The following is a 26,070-nucleotide window of genomic DNA, read 5'->3' on the forward strand; positions in this document are numbered from 1 at the left end:
CCACGGCTTTGTCTTGCAGGTGGATGGATTCTTCATCATCGGCTGGATGTACCTACCTCCTCACGATCCACACGTGGACGAACCCATGAGGCTGAAACCCGTATTCCGGATCCACCTAATGGAGAAGAAAACTGCCACTGTGGAGTGCATGTACGGCCCCAAGGGGCCCCACAATGGGCAGATACAAGTAAGAAACTGGAGATTTTTTTTTTTCGTCCTGTAAATTTTGGTATACAATAATACTGTACATCATTAAATTAATTTTTTTTTTCATAATGCAAGAACGAAGAGTTGACCTGGTATTAGCCTTGTGCAGAGGTCAGACTGTGAGGAGAAGCAGCTCAAGAAGCCAATCTGTTTTGCTACAGTGTTCATGTGCTAACAAGGAGCATGCTGATAGGAGGAGAGAGCAGAGTGACATAAGAGTTCATCAGTCTACTGCTTCTCCTGTCACAGATTGGTAAAATAGGATGAGAGCACTCCACACCATCAGATGGGACATTGTCTGTGTGCAAGGAAAAGTACCAGTACCATACCACCACAGTCTTTATATAGTCAAGGGTGTATTTACCACAAGGCAAACAAGGCATTTGCCTAGGGTGGAATTTTTCAGGGGGGCAGCAACACCCCCCAGGAAGAGGGGATGGAAGAAGGGACACATGCAGCTTGGAGACCAGGTAGGATCTGAGAGAGGTTTTCAGGCATCTTGACTCTCATTCCTGGGGATGTCCAGAGCTGTGAATGTGAGTGTCTTTCTGTCTCTTGCTTGGAGGGGAGTGGCTGGAATATGGGGGTGATGGTAGTGGAAGGCTCTCTTGGGTGTGGGGGCAGGGGTGTTGTTGATCAATTTCAGGCTCTCTGCCGGTGTGGGGGGGGGGACAAATTTTGTGTTGCCTAGGGCAGCACAAAACCTAAATACACCACTGACAACTCATGGGGCCCCTGTGTCCTTGCCCAAACTCAAAAAAGCCTATGAAAAAGGTGTCAGGGGCATCTCATGGGGCCCCCTACTGACCCCGGGCCCTCGGGCGAGTTTCCAAATGGTCAGTCCGCCCCTGCACGGGAATGCATTTGTTTCTGTGCAGTGTGCTTTGACAGCCCATTGATTTGACAGACCAAGTCAGACTTCTTTCCCATTTCGAATGGGACGCCTCTCATCTTTATCTTAACACTGGAACCCTTCCTGTGCACAATCCTCACAGATCCTAATATTACCGGATTTTGTAAATCCTCGGGAAGCCACAAAGTTGCAGCTTTGGCGGACGACCCGATATTCTTTGTCATGAATCCACTTACATCTTTGCCCAATATTTTATGGGTACTGCGGACGTACAGCTCTCTATCCAACTTCAAGGTCAACTTTTTAAATTCTTCCACCCTTAACATCTCTGCGGACGTGACCACTATCCGGTGCCTTAAACCATCCTTTCCCTGCAGATGGGCTGCAGAAGCCATTAGGTACCTGGGCACGAACATCACCCCTGACCCCTCTAAATTGTGTGGAGCCAACTTTGAACTGCTTCTTCTTAAAATTAAGGAAGACCTCTTACACTGGCACTCGTTAACATTGACGTGGTTTGGATGATGCACCACTCTTAAGATGGCGTTACTCCCCAGAGTCCTCTATCTTCTATAAGCCGTTCCGATACCCCCCCCCCCCCAACATTTTTCCACAGACTCAGTTCCCTCTTTCGGAACATTGTCTGGTCACAAGGGAAACCCTGTTTAGCTCTACACCTCCTGACCCTACCTAAGATGTCTGGGGGAGTTGACCTTCTGGATATTTGAGCCTACTATAAGGCAACTCATCTTACCAAATTGGTGGACTGGCACTGTCATGGGGGGGGCCAAGCACTGGGTTGACATGGAAATGGAGGACTTGGGGGTACTGCCATGAGTATGCCCTGGATTTCCTCTCCATTACCCAGGGAACTCTGTGCACACCCTACCCTAGACAGCACTATACAGGTCTCAAGGGGAACGTTCTGTGCCTCTCCGGTCTCTCCACAGCCATCCCCTATGATTCCCATCTTGGGTAGCCCAGAGTTTGGCCCTGGTCTTTGCCATCCCTAATTTCTGCGCCATAAAGCTTCCAACCACACTCACGGACCTTTCTCAACTTGCTGACTCTCTCTTGGACTTTTGGGGAGGACTTCAGTTGTGTTTCTTTCTCCACTGCTGCTCTCTCACTCCAGGCATCTCCAGACCCCTTACAAGTTTTGAGTCCATCTGTCATAGGGGGGGAATAAAATTTGCCACTCCCTCTCCAAGATATATGTGTCTCTGATCCACCCAGTGTAGGGATATTATAAATATATATATATTTAGTTAGAAGACAACACCCAGGAGCCGACTATGTCCCACCATTTCTGGCCAAATGGGAGGCAGACCTAGATCTACAACTCATGACGCCGCAAAGGGAGAAAATTCTCTATTTCTCCCACAAATCCTCTATTTCCTCGAGGGTTCAGGAAACCAGCTACAGAATACTCACCAGATGGTATAAGGTCCCCACCATACTCCACCGCATTTCCCATCAGATATCTGGCTCCTGCTGGCACTGTGGGGTGGGTGAGAGATCCATGGTCCACATCTTCTGGCAGTGCCCACTAATTCAGCCCTTCCGGCAAGCAGTGCGCTGCGTCATTAAGCAACACAATGATGTTGACCTAAGCAATGACCTTGCCTGTTGCACTTGACAGAGACACCTACTAAAAAATACAAGCACTCCCTCACCATACAACTTTTGAATGCTGCTAAAGCATGAATTCCTCTCCGCTGGAGAGATATCAACCTGCCGAGAAAAGCTCTATGGTTTACTAAAGTCATTGAACTCAGGGACATGGAAGACCTTACGGCCACACTGCACAATATGGCGGAAGTATAACAAAAACAGCACTCAACTACCTATCCCAAAAACCCAAACAAGTCACTTAACAGTCCTTCCCCTGAAGTACATAAATAAATACAAATAATAATAAGCAGACTTGATTAAATAAACACATATAAAGTGTCCCTACACCTAAAGTCCAAGTAAAGTCCAAAAATTCTTGCACAATAATTTGTATCCCCAAATAAGATTAATGGTATACTCCAGAAGATCTTCATATACCTCAAAGAAAAAGATTCTAAACATGGTGTATTATCCCAGATATTATAATAAAGTGCCACACGTGTCACATGCAGACAAACTAAAGTGCCAGAGCAATCATGAAATGTCAGGACTCCAACAACTCAAGATTGTGTGCAGTGGATTTATTAATTGAGTTGTTGGAGTCCTGACATTTCACGATTGCTGTGGCGCTTTAGTTTGTCTGCATGTGACACGTGTGGCACTTTATTACAATATCTGGGATAATACACTATGTTTAGAATCTTTTTCTTTGAGGTATATGAAGATCTTCTGGAGTATACCATCAATCTTATTCGGGGATACAAATTATTGTGAAATCACCTGCAAGAATTTTTGGACTTTACGTGGACTTTAGGTGTAGTGACACTTTATATGTGTTTATTTAATCAAGTTTGCTTTATATTATTTTTATTTAAATATGGTGGAAGTGTTTACTGAAACTTGGAGACCCTGGCACTATTTCATGTACACAGAGGCCTACCTCAGTGAGATAGCTACAACCCAGTGACTCCACTCCCACGCCTCTCAGCATCTTTCCTGGGAGAGGGACTCCCCCCTCTCTTCTCGGGGAGCTCCGGCCTGCTGTTATTGCTTTTTACCCTTCTCCCCTGCTCCTGGAATCACCTTTCATACTGTTTTTTATGCTTACAACTTGATATACAGTGTGTTGCATTCATACCATATCTGGGATCAGAGTACTGTAAGAGTCTATGTTTTTCCTAGATCCCGTTACAGTGATCAATATTTGAGCCTACTATAAGGCAACTCATCTTAGCAGTTTGGTGGACTGGCACTGTCATGGGGGGGGGGGGGGCAAGCACTGGGTTGACATGGAAATGGAGGACTTGGGGGTGGCGTACTGCCAGAAGTTGGCCCTGGATTTCCTCTCCATTACCCCGGAAACTCTCTGTACACCCTACCCTAGGCAGCACTCTACAGGTCTCAAGGGCAACGTTCCATGTCTCTCCAGTCTCTCCACAGCCCTCCCCTGATTCCCATCTTGGGTAACCCAGAGTTTGGCCCTGGTCATTGCCATCCCTAATTTCTCCGCCTTAAAGATCAATGTAAACTCTTTTATGTCTTCAGCTTACTCTTCAGTATTCTATTGTTAATTGGAATTAGGTTATCTCAGTGTTGCTTATACTGTTGAGGACATTTTCATGACATGGTTTTTTCCTAATATACGACACTATGTTATGTGTTTTTGAACCCATATCTGTAAATTGTTAAAACAATATTAAAATAAAAGAATTATAAAAAAAATAAACATCATAATTATTTCATAATATCAGGAACATCACAATATAATAATGATCATCTTCCTGCTAATGTATTACTTGCGTTCCTGCCGCTACTGACCACTCCCTTTGCCATTGCAGATGGTGAAGAAGGATGAGTTCTGTACCAAATGCCTTCAGACAGATTACCACCGGATGTCCGGAGGGCGGCAGGAGGTAAGGGAGGACCTGTGATTGGTCGATCAGCATCCTCCTACCATCCCCGTACATTGACGTATTTCTGATCTTGTGCTTATTTTCTTTTTTTGGTGCAGGAATTTCGCACGTGGCTGCGAGATGACTTGGGGAGGACACTGGACGATATTTTCCATGAACACATGCAGGAGCTGATCCTGATGAAATTCATCTATATCTGCCAATATGAGTAAGTAAGAGGACATTGGGAAAAATTTAAATTCTTCTATTGGGATTTGTATTGAAAAGGGAACGGTGATGTGTTTTCAGTGAGTCACATTATAATGTTTACCTAGAGATCAGTTGCTGATGGGACTTACACTTCTGATCCATATTTGCCTGGTTATGTTTCATATATATCTTTGTAAGAGCTCCCTCTAGTGACTGTATCAAGCGGAGTGAAAGTTTAAAGTGGACCTGTCAGTAACTTTACATGGTTCCATGAATACATTTCTGACCTGTCATACTATACAGCAACTGTATCATTTATCAGAAATGCTTCACCTTTTACCATTTACTCTACCAATGTATGTTTATAAACTGCAGTATATAAGGGATTAAAGCAATCAGCAGCAGCCATGAGCTTCCTATTGATTTTTAGAGCCAGCGAAGGGCTTTCAGATTAAAGTGATCCAGTTTACGATTACTTTTATATGGCTCCGAAGGGTACACTCTCCTCACTGCCAGCACCTGCAGTTCTTCCCAGGCTCTCCTGTTCCTCTGGGGTGCCCAAGACAGCAGGAAATGACTTCCACATTTGTTCCCTGATGCCCTCAATGAATAAATAAAGAAGTGGGCAGCACAGTGGCTAAATGGTTAGCACTTCCGCCTGGCAGTACTTAGGTCGTTGGTTCAAATCCCAACCACGGCACCACCTGCCTGAAGTTTGCATGTTCTCCCTGTGCCTGTGTGCGTTTCCTCCGGGTACTCTGGTTTCCTCCCACACTCCAAAGACATGCTGGTAGGTGAATTGGCTCCTGTCTAAATTGTCCCTAGTATGTGTATGTATGAATGTGAGTTAGGGACCTTAGATTGTACGCCCCTTGAGGGTTAGGGACTGATGTGAATGTACAATATATATGTAAAGTGCTGCGTAAATTGATGTACCTGAAATAAATAAATAAATAAAGAAGTGACATTTATTATCCACTTTCCGATTCCCCAGCTGTCATTACTGGATCTAAGGATGCAGCTAATGAAGCTTGATTGGCTGTATTGGAGGACAGCTGGAAAATTGGTAATCTAATAAGCTAACAAACCCCCTATGTTATTCCATTGGGTAGGTGATAGGTCCTCTTCATAGAGACATTGGGGGTCTAGAGGACCATAAAGAGGGACCTGTCCAATGCTATCACATATGGGGGTTTGTTTGCCCCTTGTGATAGCAATAAAGTTAAAAAGTGTAAAGAAATTATATAAAGTAAATAAAAATAAAACATTTTTTATTTTTACTCCCAATGTCTCCATAAAGAGGACCTGTCACCTGCATGATGCTATCACATAGGGGGCTTGTTAGTCCCCTCGTGATAGCAATAAAGTTAAATAAAGAAAAAAAAAACAATTTATATAATTTATTTTAGTGTGTGTGTATAATATATATATATGTGCATTGGTAGACAAGTGGTTAAAAATTTGTCCTTGAGTTTCAGTCATTCACTCAGCCTAGGCTGGGATGATGTCATAAGTCTGCAGGCAGGAAGAAGCATTTTCTCAGTCTTCTCTACCACAGTTATCAGACTTTGCAATGTAACTTTGTAGCAAGCAGAGGCTGATCTGTGTCAAACATTCGTGGACACCAGGGTTTACATGATTGTGTTATCTGAGCGGACATTTCAGTCTAAGAAGTAGGTGGTCCACTGTATTCCTGAACGCCTCCAGCCCTGGGCACCTATGTGCACTGCTTTATCCTGTCTATCTTTTACTTTTTGTGTCTCTTTGCAGCAATTGCCTTACTTATCGCCGGATATATCACCCACCTAGCCGGCCGGATGATCTGGTAAAGCCTGGCTTTTTCAAGGGCACATATGGAAGCCACGGCCTAGAGATAGTCATGCTGAGTTTCCATGGGATGACCGCCAAGGCCACGAAAATAACAGTGAGTAGGAGCCAGATGTGTTTTTCTGTAAATAAGTTGAATATTGGGAATGGAGCTTGTTTTCTTACCTGTTTCAGGACACACACAGACAATATTTAATTTCTTCATCTCTGTATGTTGGATAGAGGGAACCATATGTTATAATAGTTATACTTAGTTACATAGTTAGTCTGGCTGAAAAAAAGACAAAAGTCCATCCAGTTCAACCATAGAAGGAAAAAAAAGTTATAATCCTGTATCCACAGTTGATCCAGAGGAAGGCAAAACCCCAGCAAAGCACGATCCAATTAACTAATATACTAATAATCTATAATAAAATAATAATGTTAAAACCAATTGCCATCCAGAAGATTTATCCCCCTTCCTGACCAGGCCATTTTTTGTGATACGGCGCTGCGTTACTTTAACTGATAATTGCGCAGCCGTGCTACACTGTACCCACATTAAATTTATGTAATTGTTTTTTTCCACAGATAGAGCTTTCTTTTGATGGTATTTGATCACCTCTGCGGTTTTTACATTTTGTGTTATAAACAAAAAAAAAAGACTACCAATTTTGAAAAAAACAATATTTTTTGTTTTTTGTTATAACACATATCCAAAAAAAATTTAAAAATCAAATGTCTTCATAAATTTAGGCCAAAATCCCAACAAGCTTATAATAACCATTTGCCACCCGGCCTATAGCCCTTTGGCGGCCGCAAAAATGCACTAGCTTTCCGGGTGCACGCCATTTGGGGTCCTCCTGCACATGCGTGGTTGCAGAGCCGCGCAGCAGCGTGATCTGTCACCGGCCGTGTACCTCGGACACGGCGGATGACAGATCTGAGTACCGGCCCCTGTTGCTGGTACCATGTGACCTGCTGTGACCAATCACAGCAGGTCACATGACAGTTGTATACAATGGATGGCTTCATTCATGCCATCCATTGTATACTAGTGCTTAGCTGTGAATGGTCACAGCAGGTCACATGCACATGTCATGTGATTTAGCTGTGGCCAAATCACAGTTAAGCACAAAAAAAAAAAACCTGAATGAATCGATTTCATTCAGGTAAATGCTTGCAAAGTAATTCTTTGCTATAAGCAAATTGTGTAAAAAAACAAAACAAAAAAAAAAATACTGATCGCTTCCCCAAAGTAGTGCAATGTTACTATGGTAACATTGTAATACTTTGGTCATAGTAAAATATGAAAAAAAATCTTTAAAAAAATAAAAAAAAATGTAATAAAAAATTAGAAATAATAAAAATAAAAAAATATATATATATAATTTTTTTTCATACTGTCACCAGTCAGTGTCCTGATCACCGCCATGCCAGTTATATGATGATGCTGTACTGCACTGGTGACAGTATGTAAAAAAAAAAAATAGTGAAAATAATTTTTTTTTTATTTTTTCATTTTCCGAAAAATTATGACAAAAAAAATACAACTTCAAAAAACTCGCCATGCCTCTTATGAAGTATGTCGGACTGTCTACTCTGCAAAAAGGGGTCATTTGGGGGATATCTGTACTGTCCTGACATTCTTGGACCTCAAGAAATTAGATTGGCTGTCAGTACTTCAGGATTGATCAATATTCAGATCTATCCCATAGTTTGTGAACTCTATAACTTTCCTACAAACTAAATAATACATCCTAATTTGGGTTATTTTTACCAAAGACATGTAGCAGAATACATCTCGGCCTAAATTTATGAAGAACAATTATTTTTTTTTAAACTTTTATAACAGAAACAAAGAAAAACGTGTTTTTTAAAAAAAATTTTTGGTCTTTTTTTGTTAATTTAGCAAAAAATAAAAACCCCAGCGGTGATTAAATACCACCAAAAGAAAGCTCTAGTTGTGTGAAGAAAATGATAACATTTTAGTTTGGGTACAATGTTGTATGACCGCGCAATTGTCATTCAAAGTGTGAGAGCGCTGAAACGTGAAAACTGGCCTGGGCAGGAAGGTGTAAAATTGCCCGGTATTGAAATGGTTAATTAGTTGGCGCAAAAGTTATAGCGTCCACAAACAATGGGACATATACTGGAATAGTTTTTTTTTTTTTTTTTTTTTTTTTTTTAAGAGTGCTGATGCAAGCAGTGGGCTGGCTCTTGGGAGGAGTTATTAAAATATTAACATGCCTTGATGGGTGGATGTCAGTCTGGAGGAGTGGGCATTCCTAGACAGGCTGTATTTGCATACAGACCACACTAGGTAACACTCACATGTGTTGCTGAGCCTCTATGATTGAAAAAACTGAAGTGCAATGAATGAAAGGGGCAGGCCAGGGACAGTCAGACTAGGGAGGAAAGGGCTAGATCAGCAATGGGCAAACTACGGCCCGCGGGCCGTATATGGCCCGGCGGACCTTTTAATCCGGCCCGCGGAGCGTGATACTGTCAGGATGGCTGACAGGATGTGTGTAGGCGGGGGAGCGTGACGAACGTGAGGGGAGGGGAGCTAGGCTCCTCTCACAGTCCGCCCTGAAGACCGGAACGGCGTGGGAACACGGCAAGAGGAACGCGCGGAGCAAAGGCAAGTGAATTGACACAGGGGGGACTTGGGGACTTAATATGGGGGATGAATTAATATGGGGAATGAATTACTATTGGGGGGATGAATTACTATATGGGGGATGAATTACTAGGGGGGATGAATTACTATATGGGGGATGAATTACTATATGGGGGATGAATTACTATATGGGGGATGAATTACTATAGGGGGGATGAATTACTATAGGGTGGATGAATTACTATAGGGGGGATGAATTACTATAGGGTGGATGAATTACTATATGGGGGGATGAATTACTATATGGGGGATGAATTACATTGGGGGATGAATTACTATATGGGGGATTAATTACTATGCTTACTATAGGGGAATATTACTATACTTACTATGGATGACACATACACATCATTCATCTACTCTTGGTCCGGCCCCCGGGTCCAATATATGAACCCATTGCGGCCCTCAAGTCAAAAAGTTTGCCCACCCCTGGGCTAGATGATGCTGCACGTCCTCCATCCAGAAAATGAGGTGGGGCTCTGACTTGCTGCAGCTTCTAATGCACATTGTGAGAAGCTCAGAGTGTCCAGTGAAATCAGAATAAGCACTTTCTGTACAGGAGAGGAGCCGGTATAACTGTGCAAGACTGAAGGGCAGGTTGAAGGTCAGATTTAAAGTTTATTGCACAATCTTTCATGTATAGTTGTGATCTGTTTAGTGGCCCGGTAATGGTGTGGACATACTTTATGAATTATGTTCTCTTTGTATTCAGGGAGATCCCAATGTCCCAGCCGGACAGCCGACACTAGAAGTAGACCTGACCCGACCGGTGCGCCTTCCCAGCATAGAGCAGTTACGTAATTTCTCTGAACTGTCGCGACTCATCTTGGACATCCGGAACCTGATCAGTAGGGAGCAGCGGCTGGCAGGAGGTGTGGAGGATGCTGGAAGCAGCAGCAGGGTGGAATCTGCACAGGCACCATCACCTGTTGCCAGTGCGGAAGAGAGCGCCGCCAATGGACTCGACGCCAGCGAAAACGGGGAGCAGCAACCTCAGGATCTGCAAGCATTTGCCCTCCCGGAGGAGGTGATGGCACGGAATGAAGATTACCCCCGCAGCTGTAGAGTTTGGTGAGGGCATGCTCCATACTAAAGGGTACACAGCATCAGGGTACCGTGGCTCAGTTTCATCATGAATGAAGTGAAACGGGGTACATGAGATAAGCAGACACAAATTGGGGGGATGTGGGAAATGTAGACTGTCCGAGGTGATCTGGTCATTGATATTAGAGGGTGGTTCCATGTTCTGACATTCCAAGGCACCTCAGTTTTTTTAGACAAATCCCAAAACATGTGTACTTTTATTAGCTGAGTGCACTTGTACAATACATGGCCAAAGTATGTGCACCTCCACCTCCATGCTGGAACTTGGGTGTTTCCAGTGAAGTGTACAGTTAATACGTCATACAATGGCATTTTAGAAAATTGTGCTCTTCCAGTTCGGAGAAGAGCTATTTCTGTTCTTCTGCATTATTATTCCCCTGTGTACAAAGCCAATTCCATAAAGACATGGTTTGACCAGTTTGGTGTGGAGCAACTGGAGTGTCCTGCACAAAGTCCTGACCTTAACTCGACTGAACACCTTTGGAAGTATTGGAAACACCAATGGTGAGTCAGGTCTTCTCATCCATCATCAGTACCTGACCTCACAAATGGGCACAGATTGCTATAGATGCACTCAAAAATTTTGTGTAACGCCTTCCAAGAAGAGTGGAGGATGTTCTGGTCACAAAGCGGGGCAACACCATATAAATGGCCATGGTGATGGTAAGCTCTATGTTAATGGCCATGGTGAGGGTAACCTCTATGTTAATGGCCATGGTGAGGGTCAACTCTATATTAATGGCCATTGTGAGGGTCAGCTCTATATTCATGGCTAAGCTGAGGGTCAAATCTATATTCATGGCCATGGTGATGTCAGCTGTATATTACTGGGCGTGGTGTCGGTCAACTCTATATTAATGGCCTTTGTGAGGGTCAACTCTATATTAATGGCCATGGTGAGGGTCAACTCTATATTAATGGCCATGGTGAGGGTCAACTCTATATTAATGGCCATGGTGAGGGTCAACTCTATATTAATGGCCATGGTGAGGGGCAACTCTATATTAATGGCCATGGCGAAGGGCAACTCTATATTAATGGCCATGGCGAAGGGCAACTCTATATTAATGGCCATGGGGAAGGGCAACTCTATATTAATGGCCATGGCGAAGGGCAACTCCATATTAATGGCCATGGCGAAGGGCAACTCCATATTAATGGCCATGGTGTATGCAAACTCCATATTAAGAGTAAGGGTGGTGCAGCGGGGAAGGCATGGAATTGGAATGGGGTATCCAACAAGCTCATATAGATATGATATGCTGATGGAAGAACCCGAATATGTCAAGGAATGGGGGTCATTCAAAAGTTGTCCAGCAGAGTTATATACATCCAGGGGTTTTTTTCAGCAGGAACGTAGGGGAACGCAATTCCGGCACATCCAGCACTGAATGTAATCTCGAGATGCTGGCTGTACTGTAAGGTCTATTGATGCTGGGTGCTGAGGAATCTATTCTCACTGGAGGGGATCTATTTTTGTATGGTGGTCTATAGTTGCTAGGGAGGTCTATTGTGGCTGGTGGGGGATCTATTTCCTGAAAGAGATCTAGTTTTGAGGAAGCATCTATTGTTGCTGGCTGCTGGGGAGTGTACTGATGCTGGCTGCTGGGAGAACTGTTGTTGCTCCTGGTGTGTTGTTGCTTGGGTAGCATTTGTTGCTTGTGGGGTCTATTGCTGCTGGCTGCAGGGGATCTATTTTACTGTTTACTATTTTTTTGTTAATATTGATAAATTCCTGCCAAATTACTTAGCACCACAAAATGATACTTGGCTATGTATTCTCTATAAGGAGCAGTACTGGGACTGTGCTCAGAAGTAGGTAGGGGGAAGGTGTAAGACGTGATTCAGAATGGAGGAGGAGTTCCTGCACCTATTCGTTGAGGGAAAAAAAGCCCTGTATACATCCAGATATAACTGTTCTATACAGTGCATCCAGAAAGTATTCACAGCGCTTAAATTTTGCCACATTTTGTTATGTTAAAGCCATATTCCAAAATAGACTTGTAACGGAACCGACCCCAGTCTGCGCTTGGGTACTTCCGTTAGAATACCGCTTTCCCATCCGAACATCGACAACAGACACCACAGCAGACCATACAAGACTAGACAATACCACGCTGTCTGAACATGGAACTCTTTATTTGAAACTCGAACTGGCTTTTTATACACTAAGGGAACAATCCCCCCCCCCCTGCATAATGACACAGGGCGGGGCAATCTACACTTAGCAACAAGAGACACACAGGTATTTAAACTTCATACCAGCAGACAGTCCCATCAGGAGGGAGGGCTGCTGGAGACACCCCCCACTAAGCTAATACACATAAACAGATACATCCCATAATAGTTTTCTCCCAAGCAAAACACAATAGAACAATAGGATGCAAGTACATGGCATTAAACAATCAACAACCCCCCACCCCACCTATACATGTCTATACAATATTAGGACAGATCACCCTGTACCCCTAACAGGCACAGAGTGACTTACACATAATAAGGATATGGGGACCTTAGACAGGGGTCTCCCTACTTCTCCAAAGTACGCTGGGTTCCGTTGGGCCCCCACTAAAAGTGAGTCCTGTTACAGGATTAAATTAATTTTTTTCCGCATCACACATGTACATAAGTATTCACAGCCTATGCTCAATACTTTGTGGATGTACCTTTAACACAAATTACAGCCTCAAGTCGTTTTGAGTATGATGCTACAAGCCTTGCACACCTATATTTGGGCAATTTCTCCCATTGTTCTTTGCAGTACCTCTCAACCTCCATCAGGTTGGATGGGGAGCGTCAGTGCACAGCCATTTTCAGATCTTTCCAGACATGTTCAATCGGGTTCAAGTCTGGGCTCTGGCTGGGCCACTCCAGGACATTCACAGAGTTGGCCCATAGCCACTCCTTTGTTATGTGGGCTGTGTGCTTAGGGTCGTTGTTATGTTGAAAGATTAACCGTCGCCCCAGTCTAAGGTCCAGAGCGCTCTGGAACAGGTTTTCATCAAGGATGTCTCTATACATTGCTGCATTAATTTTTCCTTCAATCCTGACTAGTCTCTCAGTTCCTGCTGCTCAAAAACATCCCCACAGCATGATGCTGCCAACACCATGCTTCACTGTAGGGATGGTATTGGCCTGGTGGAGAGCGGTGCCTGGTTTCCTCCAGACATGACGCTTGGCATTCAGGCCAAAGAGTTCTTTGTTTCATCAGACCAGAGAGCTTCGTTTCTCATGGTCTGAGAGTCCCTCAGGTGCCTTTTACCAAACTCCAGGTGGGCTGCCATTTGCCTTTTAATGAGGAGTGGCTTCCGTCTGGCCACTCTACCATACAGGCCTGATTGGTGGAGTGCTACAGAAATGGTTGTTCTTCTGGAAGGTTCTCCTCTCTCCACAGAGAAACGCCGGAGCTCTTTCAGAATTACCATGGGGTGCTTGGTTACCTCCCTGACTAAGGCCCTTCTCCCTTGATCGCTCATTGTGGCCGGGTGGCCCGCTCTAGGAAGATTCCTGGTGGTTCCAAACTTCTTCCATTTACGGATGATGGAGGCCACTGTGCTCATTGGGACCTTCAATGCTGCAGAAGTTTTTCTGTACCCTTCCCCAAATCTGTGCCTTAATACCATCCTTTTTCAGAGGTCTACGGACAATTCCTTGGACTTCATGGCTTGGTTTGTGCTCCGACATGCACTGTTAACTGTGGGACCTTATATAGACAGGTTTATGCCTTTCCTAATCATGTCCAATCAACTGAATCTCCCACAGGTGGACTCCAATCAAGTTGTGGAAACATCTAAAGGATGATCAGTGGGAACAAGATGCACCAGAGCTCAATTTTGAGTGTCATGGCAAAGGCTGTGAATACTTATGTACATGTGTTTTTGTTTTTTTCTTGTTTTTTTCTTGTTTTTTTTAATAAATTGCAAAGATTTCAAAAGGAACTTCTTTCACGTTGTCATTATGGGGTATTGTTTGTAGAATGTTGAGGAAAAAAATTAATTTAGTCCATTTTGGAATAAGGCTGTAACATAACAAAATGTGGCAAAAGTTAAGCGCTGTGAATACTTTCTGGATGCACTGTGTGTATTATTTTCAAGCTCTATAAGCATGCAAGTCTTCCCAAAATGTGTAAAAATTACATTAAAATCTATCTGCGGGCTCACTTTACCTTTCTATATTAGACCCGGGTTGTTAGAGAAGATCTCTCCATGTTCCCAGTTGTATCCTTGGGTTTCATTCAGCCCAGAACACCCAAGGTCCCAGTGCTCTCAGTTGGCAGTGCATTCCCTGGTTTATCCTTCATAGGTGCAGTAGAGACCCAAAACTGGAGAAAAATTTCAAGGTCGTTCTCTATTATCAGCCAGAATATCCTTAGGAGTTTCCGTAGTAGATTGTGTGTGTGTGTGTGTGTGTGTGTGTGTGTGTGGGGGGGGGGGGTGAAAGCACCATAGATATAGTTTGTGTAGTCACCCTGCTATGTATACAAGGTCACAAGAAAAAGCCACCATGATCCGGAACTCAAGGCTCCTCTTCATCAGTGCTTAGATGAGTGAATAGGAAGATTACTGAACATCTGATTATAAAATAAAGGATTTTTATTTTATTTTTTTTCTTCGGTTGTCAGGTAATTTTTTAATATAGGCTCCTAAGGCAGATCAGGGATTAAAAAAATAAATAAAAAGATGTTGTGCCCCTAATCTAAGTAATATTATAATCATATAACATTCAAAGATAAATTAAATTTCCAAATCGGTCAAAAAAATATATAAAAATAACCACTGTGATCAAAATATATAACATGACTTCCAATACAATTATATAGTGAAAAAAGTCTCTAATCAATAAAAGTGACAACTCCCAGTGTTTCAAGTGAAATGATATATTCCAGTGACTTCCTTAGTATGGTTTAGATGTACGCTCACCTCCTTGGTAGCCTATAATAGGCTAACTGCGCTTTTGTTCACTAAGAGGAACATATAAGATATATATATTGCATCGTGTGATGTATGGTGGATATCCCTCAGCCGGCTCCCCGTCACATATCCCTTCTGTTGTCTCTCTCCCATGCAGCTACTCCTCCTCCTTATGGTATATCCTCCATGGGAAAGAAATTCACAAATAGTGCCTTATCCTTTTTAAACACAAATACTTTATTTAGTCCCCAAATTGCACTGATAAGAGTAAAAACCGCTTTTTTAAAAATCAATGAATCGTCTTGAGCAAGCCAACAAAGCATGCTGTGTGTGTACTTGCTGTCCACGAATGATCAGCGACGTCGCAGCCCCTCCCCTACGCGTTACGCCGCTGGTCACGCGGCTTCATCAGGGGGTTGTGATTGAGTTTCAGGGATTAACCATGAAAAAAAATTATATTTGGTCATTGTGGGTTTTTCTTTTTTGTGTGGTTTTTTTTTTTTTTTTTTAAACAAAATTCTCTGTTTTGTCTTTTAAAGCTATTACGGAACTGGGCTCATAGCCGGCCATGGATTCAGCAGCCCGGAGAGGACACCCGGCCTCTTCATCCTCTTTGACGACAACCGCTTCGGATTCATATGGCTGGAGCTAAAATCCTTCAGCCTGTACAGCCGCATGACGGACAGGTTTCAGAACTCTCAGCCACCATCGCCAGAGGCCTTTGATGAAATGCTGCGAGCTATGCAACTATGGACAACCTAGGGGAGCGCAGTGGGAGGAGCTTAACGGAATTCGGGTCATTTCACTGTCTAGGTCCGCCCCCTTCCCCCCCCCCCCCTTTCCTAACCTCAACAAGCAACTATGGTGACCTCTGGATGGCAGAAAACAGTGCATGTACTCTTTAACCCTTGGTGCGCTGACAGGTCTTGCAATGCATTGCAATGTTTCCGTAGGATGCGAAAGAGTCTGAAAGTGATGCTTTTAAAAAACGATGAATACCGAGGAGAGAAAAAAATAGAAAAAGGAAAACCTCATTACATGTATATAATCAGTCTATCCTATGTAATAATATATAAATATATACCTAACTTATATATTAATGGTCCCACCTTATCAGGGCAGGATAAACCAGGTCCTATTTTTGTACATCCGTCTAAAAGCAGGAACAAGCGGGGGGCGGGTAGAGCTAAATGGCAAGAAGGTAACTTACCCTGAGCAGCAAGGTAATGGTCTATTGCAATGTTTAATTAGCATTTAAAATTCCAGGCGGATTCCATCTATACGTTGCGCTAGCTAAATTGTAGATTTTAAAATTGAAATCTATATTTTTTAATTTGTATATAATAATGGGTTCATTTTTACTTCTTCCTGCAGTACCAGTTGCTGCCATTAGATGTCGCTCTTGTGTGCCGCTGCAACACAAGATACAAAAGTTGCGATTTGGCCGCCCATACATCAGTTTTGTATCGGTTTTAGAGATTTGATCTGAATTTTTGATCATATTTTCTTTCTAGGGCGATGCACATTTCTGTGCTGTTTTGCTCGCGTCAATACAAATTACATTCAAAATAATGTATTCACGTTTTACATGGATGCGATTTCAATGCCTAAGCAATGAGATGATGGAACAATCAGGCTGAATTGGCATCTAAACGGCAAGGCCCCAAAAGCCCTACTGGCCCTGGCCAGGTTTAGGTGTATTTAAGTCCCTCTGATGCTACTGCGCCAATACGTCGCACTTTAATTATGTGGGTAATGGGCGGACTGACCATTTGGAAACTAGGGCACTGCCCGAGGGCAGGAGGTCAGTAGGGGGCCCCATGAGATGCCCTGGTACCTTTTTCATAGGCTTTTTTGAGTTTGGGCATGGACACAGGGGCCCCATGATCCACTATTGCCTTGGGGCCCCATGAGTTGTCAGTCCTCCCCTGGTGGGTAACATACTATACATTTGTTACAGTAGACCTAACTGGATGACATTTAGTTGCTAAAGCACTGTGTACAATAAATAGTTGCCCTTTTGATTTTTTTAATTCTTAAAATTCCTTTTTTTTTTTTTTTTGCCTACTTTTCAGTGCTGCTGATCTCCTCCACCCTCTTTCAGCCACTTCCCGTTTATACGCCCTCACACCAGCATCATCTGCACATCATTGTTCTGGTCCAGCTTTTCACAAGGGGGAAGATCATGCCTGTGTGCGAAATATGTGGGCGCAGACACCTTTAGTTTCCAGCAGGTGGCATACATGGCAGGATGACAACGCAAGAGGATAGGGCTGGAGTGTGGTCTCCCCATAACAAAAATGTAATATATTGCAGCTCACTAGTCCTTGGATGATGTGGCTGCTTTTCTTTTTATCTTGTTCACGTTTGTCATGTGAACTACACGCCTCTTGCGTGTAAGTGGCTTCACTCACTCCCCCCGTTGTATTTATGGAAGGAGCTAAAAATGAATAGTGGGTGTACTCTTATGTGTGCCACATCCTCAAAGTATAGCCAAAAGGTTTTCTTGTTCCCCAAAAGAGTATTTAAAGGCAATAAAACTACGTAAGTTTCTAACAAAAAACATTTTACATAACATTGTCCAAAGTTTACTAAAGATAAATGTGTCTCCATTGATAAATCTCTGAAACGCGTCGGATCAGTGGCGACACGTAATTTATCTGTAGTAAACTTCGGGCAATGTTATGTAGTGCTCAGGGGCGGACTGACAACTCATGGGGCCCCCGGGCAATAGGGGATCATGGGGCCCCTGTGTCCTTCCCCAAACTGAAAAAAGCCTATGAAAAAGGTACCAGGGGCATCTCATGGGGCCCCTTACTGACCCCGGGCTCTCGGGCAGTGCCCGAGTTTCCAATTGGTCAGTCCGCCCCTGGTAGTGCTGTTTTACAACATTGTGATATAAGCTGTGATGTGTTGTTATGATTTTAGATGTATTTTGTATAATAAAATATCAAAAAAGTATTTTTATAAACTTGCATAATTTTAGTGCCTTTTAAAGTCCCATTTGTGGAACAAAAAAATGAGAGGGATGTCACCCAGGCTGGACTGCAAACATGGCTGCCTTTGTTCCTCTTCATTACATTGGCTAAGAGGGGATTGGTGGTTTACAGGAGAAAGATAACATTGCTTGTAGATTCAGTTCAGCTTACAGGAGATGACAAGGACATGGCATTTCTGGCAGGATCAACAGGTATTTTCTGTTCTTGCTGAAAATGCGTTAGTGTGCATGTTACTGCAACACGCCTTTTGCGCATTGATGTGAAGCGGTGCCATTCATTCTTAGGCCCGGAACGTGGGGGAACGCATGTTCCTGCTCGCGTTTTGGATTGTTTACACTCATCATGTATAGGGCAGCCCATTCACTTGATTGAACTGCCCTGTGCCCGACAAATGCCCCGAAGAAGCTCCTAAAACCTTTTTTTGGAGCTGAGCATGGTGTGGTTTATTCACTGCGCATTTTGGTGAATGACAAAACGCATGGCTGCCTACCACATTTGGGGTACCATTAACAATTATTGGCACTTCAAGCGCAGTGCATGTTTGTAGCATGTTTTTGAAACGTGTGGCAAAATGCATGTTTTCTGTGCGCTTTGTCGCGTTTCCCAGAAACGCCAAGTGTGAATTGCGCCTTAATGGCACGCCAATGCATCTTACCAATGGATGTGTGCGCACCACAGTGCTCAGTAATGCACTACTCTGGTGTGAGTGGCGATGCCGAAACACTGCCACCATCTGCTGAGTCACTGTAGGGCATACCCCCTTTTTTTCTAAGGTAGGTATTGCACTTGCAATGGTCCTTGGCGGCCAGACATTGCAGGAAGTGCGATCCAGGCAGATGTTCGTTGGCTATCCATTGGCTGAGGGTGGTGAGACACAAACACTAGAAGGTAATGCAACCACCTGAAGTCTGTCTGGTACAGCTGTAAAGTTTGACCGCCAAAAACAAAAATCCTATTTTTTTTTTCCTGATTTCTATATTTCCCTCCTTTTGCAGATTCTTATAATTACAATTACCGCGTGCCGATCTGATATCAGACTGAGCAGCGAGACTTGAAGTGTCAGCAGGTTGCAGGTTGGAGATCACCCAACAAAAATAAATACAGACAGGTTTAAAATATTCATTATAAAAAAAAAATTGTAGAGTTACAGTATTCATCCTTTAAAACTGCACTTGCGTCCCTTTTGTGTGAATGGGGGCAAAATCTAATGTTATTAGGCTATTTTCTCTCCAGGTTGAATGTTATTCATTCATACAGAATAGAGTGAATCAGGTGCTTGTGATCATAGGAAATCAATTTATGTTAAATGATCATTAGCTCCATCCAGTGGCCACAATGAGGTATTTTCCTGATTTACCCTATTATGGATGAATGAATATTTTAACCTGGAGAGAAAATAGCCCAATAACATCTGATTTTTTTTTCCCCTCTATTTGCACATAAAGGATGTACCATGCAGTTCACAGGACAAATCTTTTTGTAAAAACACCCCTTACCATTAATATAAATGTTTACAAAGTCCATTAAAGTTGTTGCAGCCAAGACATATCAAATAATAAACACACACTGAAAAGAAAAAAAAAAAAGAAACTCGCGAGATCCGGATATCACCAGGGGAGTTGCAATCTAACAGAGCTGGAGATGTTTTAGGTCAGACTGCTAGTGCGGGATATGGAGGGACTGCCGGGCTATTTTATTAGGGCAGAACACGGGGACCAGCACCATGGTTGTATCAGAGTCCCGTCGGAACTGCGCTGATGTGGTGACACGTGTATAGCGAGAAGTTGTTGTGCAGTGACAGGAAGACAAAACTACACTCGATGGGTTTCATTCTTGGAAAAAAAAAAAAAGTTAAATAATAAAGAGAGATTTTAATTAACAAACTTGTTCTTATTAATCCAGATAATTGGGATCAGCCCGACCACTACAAAGTGTCATTTGTACGATTTCGTATGATCCGTGTCTTCTGTTCACAATGGCTGTACGGGGAATTCTGAATATAAATTTCTTTTGCGGTTCTATGTTATAAAGGTCAGACGTGTTTCGGTACAAAGTTTCCTGATCAGTAGCTGCACTGTGAGGTCGGGGCAGACGGCCGGGCCTCCTTGTAAACTTCTCTTGTTGTTTTCTAATGTTTATGGCTGGACAGGCTCTTGAAGTATCCCATTGTTACTAATAAGTATTTAAAAAAAATTTTTTTTGTTTTTCTGTTGTGGAAATGTAGACACATAAATTGCTGTGCCTGTACCAACATACCTTCCAACATTATAGTCCCCGATCCTGGGAAATGCCCCGCCCCTGGGAAATGCCCTGCCCACGGTCTGTATTTTGGCCGCTCACTTTCTGGGTGGACGTGTCTATATCACACCTACTTTATGGGTTTGTTCCGCCCACACCTTGCTAATAAATATATGAGGGCTTCTCATCACATCCACTTTATGGGTTGGCCCTGCCTAGTCTCTGCCTCTATATATGCAGGGATGGCCCATCATGCCAACATTACCGGTTGATCCTGCCTAGACCCCGCCTCCCATCACACCCACCTTTATGGGTTGATCCAGCCTAGACCCTGCCTCCCATCACACCCACCTTATGGGTTGATCCAGCCTAGACCCGCCTTCCATCACACCCATCTTATGGGTTGATCCAGCCTAGACACCGCCTTCCATCACACCCACCTTATGGGTTGATCCTGCCTAGACCCCGCCTCCCATCACACCCACCTTATGGGTTAATCCAGTCCAGACCCCGCCTCCCATCACACCTACCTTATGGGTTGATCCAGCCTAGACCCCGCCTTCCATCACACCCACCTTATGGGTTGATCCTGCCTAGACCCCACCTCCCATCACACCCACCTTATGAGTTGATCCAGCCTACACCCCACCTCCCATCACACCCACCTTATGGGTTGATCCACCCTAGACCCTAGATCTAAATGCACAGAAACCGCCCATAACACCTACTCTATGATTAGATTCTTCCTAGACCCCACTTCTAAATATGCTCATTTTATGGGTTGATCCAGCCTAGACCTGTTTTTAAATATGCAGGGACCACCATCACTCCCACTTTACAGGTTGCTCAAGCCTAGACCCTGTCTATTAATATGCTGGGGGCACCCATAATGCCCATTTTATGGGGCAATCCTGCCTAGATCCCACTTCTAAATATGAAAGCACTGCCCATTACACCCACTTTACAAGTTGATTGAACCTAGGCTCTACCTCTATATATGTCGGGACCGCCCATCGCGCTCACTTTATGGGTTGGTCCTGCCTAGTCTCTGCCTCTAAATATACAGGGACCGCCCATCGCGCTCACTTTATGGGTTGGTCCTGCCTAGTCTCTATCCCTAAACATGCAGGGAAGTCCCATCACCCCCACTTTACATTTTGATCCCGCCTGACTATAAACATGCAGGGACCACCCATCACACCCACCTTATGGGTTGATCCAGCCTAGACCCTGCCTCTCAATGTGCAGAAACTACCCATAACACCCACTCTGATTGGATTCTTCCTAGACCCCACTTCTAAATATGCAGGGTCGGCCCATCATGCCCAATTTATGGGTTGATCCAGCTGAGGCCCACCTCTAAATATGCAAGAAATGCCCATCACTCCCAGTTTACAGGTTGATCAAGCCTGGACCCCGCCCTTAAATATGCAGGGAGCACCTATCATGCCCATTTATGGGTTAATCCTACCTAGATCCCACCTCCCAATATGAAAGCCCTGCCCATTACACCCACTTTAGATGTTGATTGAACCTAGGCCCTGCCCCTAAATATGCAGGGACCGTCTATCATTCCCAATTTATGGGTTGATCCAGCTGAGACCTCGCCTCTAAATATGCAGGAACTGCCCATCATACCCACTTTACAGATTGATCAAGGCTAGACCCCGCCTGTAAATATGCAGGGACTGCCCATCACACCCACTTTACAGGTTGATCAAGGCTAGACCCCGCCTGTAAATATGCAGGGACCGCCCATCACATCCACTTTATAGGTTGATCAAGGCTAGACCCCTGCCCGTAAATATGCAGGGACTGCCCATCATGCTCACTTTATGGGCTGCTCTAGGCTAGACCCCACCTCTAAACATGCAGGGTCTGCTCACTCATTGCCCAGATCCCAGCAGGGAATGCCTTTTTGAGTTACTCTGCATGTGCAGTAACTCAGATAGGTTTGGTGCTTGTGATTCCGGGACATGGCCCTAGGCACAGCATTAGTGGGACAAAGGGACAAGATTTGAGACTGTCCCGGTAAATATGGGACAGTTGGCATCTATGTGCCAACCTTCTCTAGATGACTACAGAAAGTCTCAATGGCAACAAATGGTCAAGTCTGTCTCTATGGAATACAGGAGTGTTGAATGCCTAAAGTGGAGATAATCCTGAAAGCTGTTTTTAGTAACCTTGACATCATGTCTCACTATATGCAGATTTTGAAAGCAAAATATTTTTGGTGAATTTCATGTAAGGTTTCCTATCTGGAAATCCTGCCAGTAACAGCACTTCCTGTTGCAGTCTGACAACACTAAGTCACTGCCTCACAATTCACTGCAGTGTTGTCCAGTGGTGTATTTAGGTTTTTTGCTGCACTAGGCAACACAAAAATCAGATCAACCCCCCCCCCCCCACACACACACACACACAGCCAAGAGAGCCTGTCAACAACCAACACTAGACCCCCTATCCCCACCCCAGAGAGAGCCTGAATGTGACCAACAACAACCCTGCCCCCCCCCCCCCCCCCACACACACACCTGAAAGAGACTTCCACTTTTCAACTAACACCCCCACCCCCGCAACAGGGAGAAAGACACTCACCTTCACAGCTCCGAACATCCCTGGGAACAAGAGTTGGCTCTGCAAACACCATCAAGCAACCCCCAGCCTCTTTCAGATCCCATCTGGTCCCCATGCCGCATATGTCCCTTCTTCCTGAGGGGAGTGCTGCCCCCCTGAAAAATGCCACCCTAGGCAAACGCCTTGTCTGCCTTGTGGTAAATACGCCCCTGGTGTTGTCAACATGCTGTGTGCACTTTTTCAGTTGCCCATTGGGTTGCCTGTCTGATAGACCTAATGGGCAGCCCAACAGCCAACTGCACCTGGAATGCTGACAACGCTGCTGCTAATTGTGAGGCAATGGCTTAGTGCTGTCAGATTGGAACAGGAAGTGTTATTACTGGCAGGATCTCCAGGCAAGCAACGGAAAAAAGCTTTGATTGAGAAAATTTTTTACAGTTAACAAACACTTTGAAGTATATTCCATGAACAATATTAGACATTATGTTTTAAAAAATTGCATAGCTGTTCATCATACAGCAAATCTGGGCATGCATGTCCCATAGAAGCCCCCCATTGTGTGTAATGTGATCTGCAGGCTCATATCATCATGATACATGTACACCAGGCAGGACATGATTTGATGTCCACTGCTCCTTGTGCAGGGTGACTGGTCTTGTCTACTCCCCCTCCAAAAGTTTACTACAGGCAGTCTGTAGTGGGTGGGGCTTACTGGGCCCCTCCCACACCTCTGCTCTCTCCACAAGCTATTTACAGCACAGTGATGATGTCACTGCTACTTTTACCAGGTGATATCTGGGTTTGCAAATGTATTTGGTGCCCACAAAGTGGATTTAAAGCATTTTTGGCGATTGAGGAATATATTTGAATTAAATTTTTTATTTTTTTTTATTTTTGCTTGGAGTTCAGCCTGAAAATTCAAGCTTTGATATTTCTTTATTTGAGTGGGACAAATGCCCGGGAGATTCCATATTCTACCAAGATCCAGTCTTTGCTGGGACGCGTCTTCCATGTGTGCCAGTAGGTGAGTAGCTAAAGCAGTAAAGTGTCTCTTCTGAAAGTATAGCAGCAGATACAATTGAAAGCCTGTGCTGTTATCTCTCTCACAAGGACAATAAATCAATATTGCCACTTGTGTGACTTCTCAGCTTCAAGGCTACAGATAAACAGTACATGGGTCCCTGATGTGCTATTCACTTCATAGCTGCTTGCTTCTATACATAAACATTATAAAGATGACATTTTGGCACTTTGAATTACTAAAAAAAAAAAAAAACAGCATAGTGCCAGCTGGAACCCTTCTTTAACAAGAATTCAGCTCATTGATTCACTAAATACTATACAGATTCCACCAGCAAAATGTTCCCATCAATTTCCAACTTTAGTCGCTCCTGGGAGGAATCTCCCCATTGTGGGAGGGGCAGAGCCACAAACTACTGGGGGGAATCTCCCCATTGTGGGAGGGGCAGAGATGCAGTTATTGTGTAGAAATCTCCCCACTGTGGGAGGGACAGTGACACAAACTACTGGGGGGGAATCTACCCATTGTGGGAGGGGCAGAGACACAAACTACTGGGGGGAATCTACCCATTGTGGGAGGGTCAGAGATGCAGTTATTGTGTAGAACTCTCCCCACTGTGGGAGGGGCAGTGACACAAACTACTGGGGTGAACTGACCATTGTTGGAGGGGCAGAGACACAAACTACTGGGAGGAATCTCACCATTGTGGGAGGGGCAGAGATGCACTTATTGTGTAGAAATCTACAGCAAAATGTTCCCATCAATGTCCAACTTTATTCGCTTCTGGGGGGATCTCCCTACTGTGGGAGGGGCAGAGACACAAACTCCTGCAAGGAAGTCCCACCATTGTGGGAGGGGCAGAGACACAATTCCTGCAAGGAAGTCCCACCAATATGGGAGGGGCAGGGACACTACTACTGCAAGGAAGTCCCACCATTGTGGGAGGGGTGGGGACACAACTACTGTGGGGAAATCTCACCACTGTGGGAGGGGCGGGGACACAACTATTGTGGGGAAATTTCACCATTGTGGGAGGGGCAGGGACACAACTACTGTGGGGGAATTTCACCAGTGTGGGAGGGGCAGACACAACTACTGTGGGGAAATTTCACCATTGTGGGAGGGGCAGAGACCCAATTCCTGCAAGGAAGTCCCACCAATATGGGAGGGGCAGGGACACTACTACTGCAAGAAAGTCCCACCATTGTGGGAGGGGAAGGGACACAACTACTGTGGGGAAATCTCACCACTGTGGGAGGGGCAGGGACACAACTACTGTGGGGAAATTTCACCATTGTGGGAGGGGCAGAGAAACTAATGTGGGGAAATGTTGCTACTGGTATCTCTAAGATAGATATAAAGCAAGCTAGAAAATAGTAAAGGGGGGGGTGGCCTTTAAATACAGTGCCTAACTCCCCTACCCTATCCCAGCTGCACACTTACCTTAATCTCCAAACTGGGGCCTACTGTGGATCCATCTCCCAAATGTCTCCAACTTATTTCTAGAATAAAATTCATTTTCTTGGTTTATATTGACTGGAATTTGCTTTGTGCTTCGGGGAAAACTGTGATCTGTTTATTTATGATTGTGAAGAAATATATATATTTTTTTCAAAACTGTGTTTATTACCCCAATGAAAACAGGAAGTTCCCATCTTCTTCTATTGTTCTATTTTGTAACTTTGTTGTTCAGTTGAAGGAAATTGTTTTGGGTGAAAAAAAGGAAACATCATACGTGAAGTGTTGAATAGAGTTGATGCATTGATGGACTCTGTGTGTGAATTTGTATTTCTTTACATTGCAGCTCCAGAAAGTGAATCACCCCCCCCCCCCCCAGTTCTATCCAGCAAACCGTGAGACTATGCCAAAGTCAGAAAGTTCATGTAATTAGTGTATATAATCCATGGCAGGCAGATTTGATGGGGCTGCAGCATTTGGTTTTATGATTCTATGCAG

At 44.1% G+C, this 26,070-nt stretch overlaps 1 protein-coding gene across 1 annotated transcript; it reads left to right on the forward strand.

Annotated features, from left to right (window-relative positions):
- Nucleotides 1–25,884, forward strand: FBXO31 (F-box protein 31). The gene is made up of 6 exons (XM_089693980.1): nucleotides 1–187; nucleotides 4,513–4,587; nucleotides 4,686–4,795; nucleotides 6,547–6,700; nucleotides 9,978–10,336; nucleotides 15,819–25,884. Exons 1-6 carry the CDS (start codon nucleotides 47–49, stop codon nucleotides 16,039–16,041), a joined length of 1,062 nt encoding a protein of 353 aa, XP_089550106.1. The 5' UTR covers nucleotides 1–46; the 3' UTR covers nucleotides 16,042–25,884.
- The last annotated feature ends 186 nt before the right edge of the window (nucleotides 25,885–26,070 follow it).

This window comes from Staurois parvus, unplaced genomic scaffold (genome assembly GCF_062004578.1).
Source record: "Staurois parvus isolate SC_StPar_1 unplaced genomic scaffold, SC_StPar_1.0 ptg000646l, whole genome shotgun sequence".
In the NCBI taxonomy this organism is placed as follows: Eukaryota; Metazoa; Chordata; class Amphibia; order Anura; family Ranidae; genus Staurois; species Staurois parvus.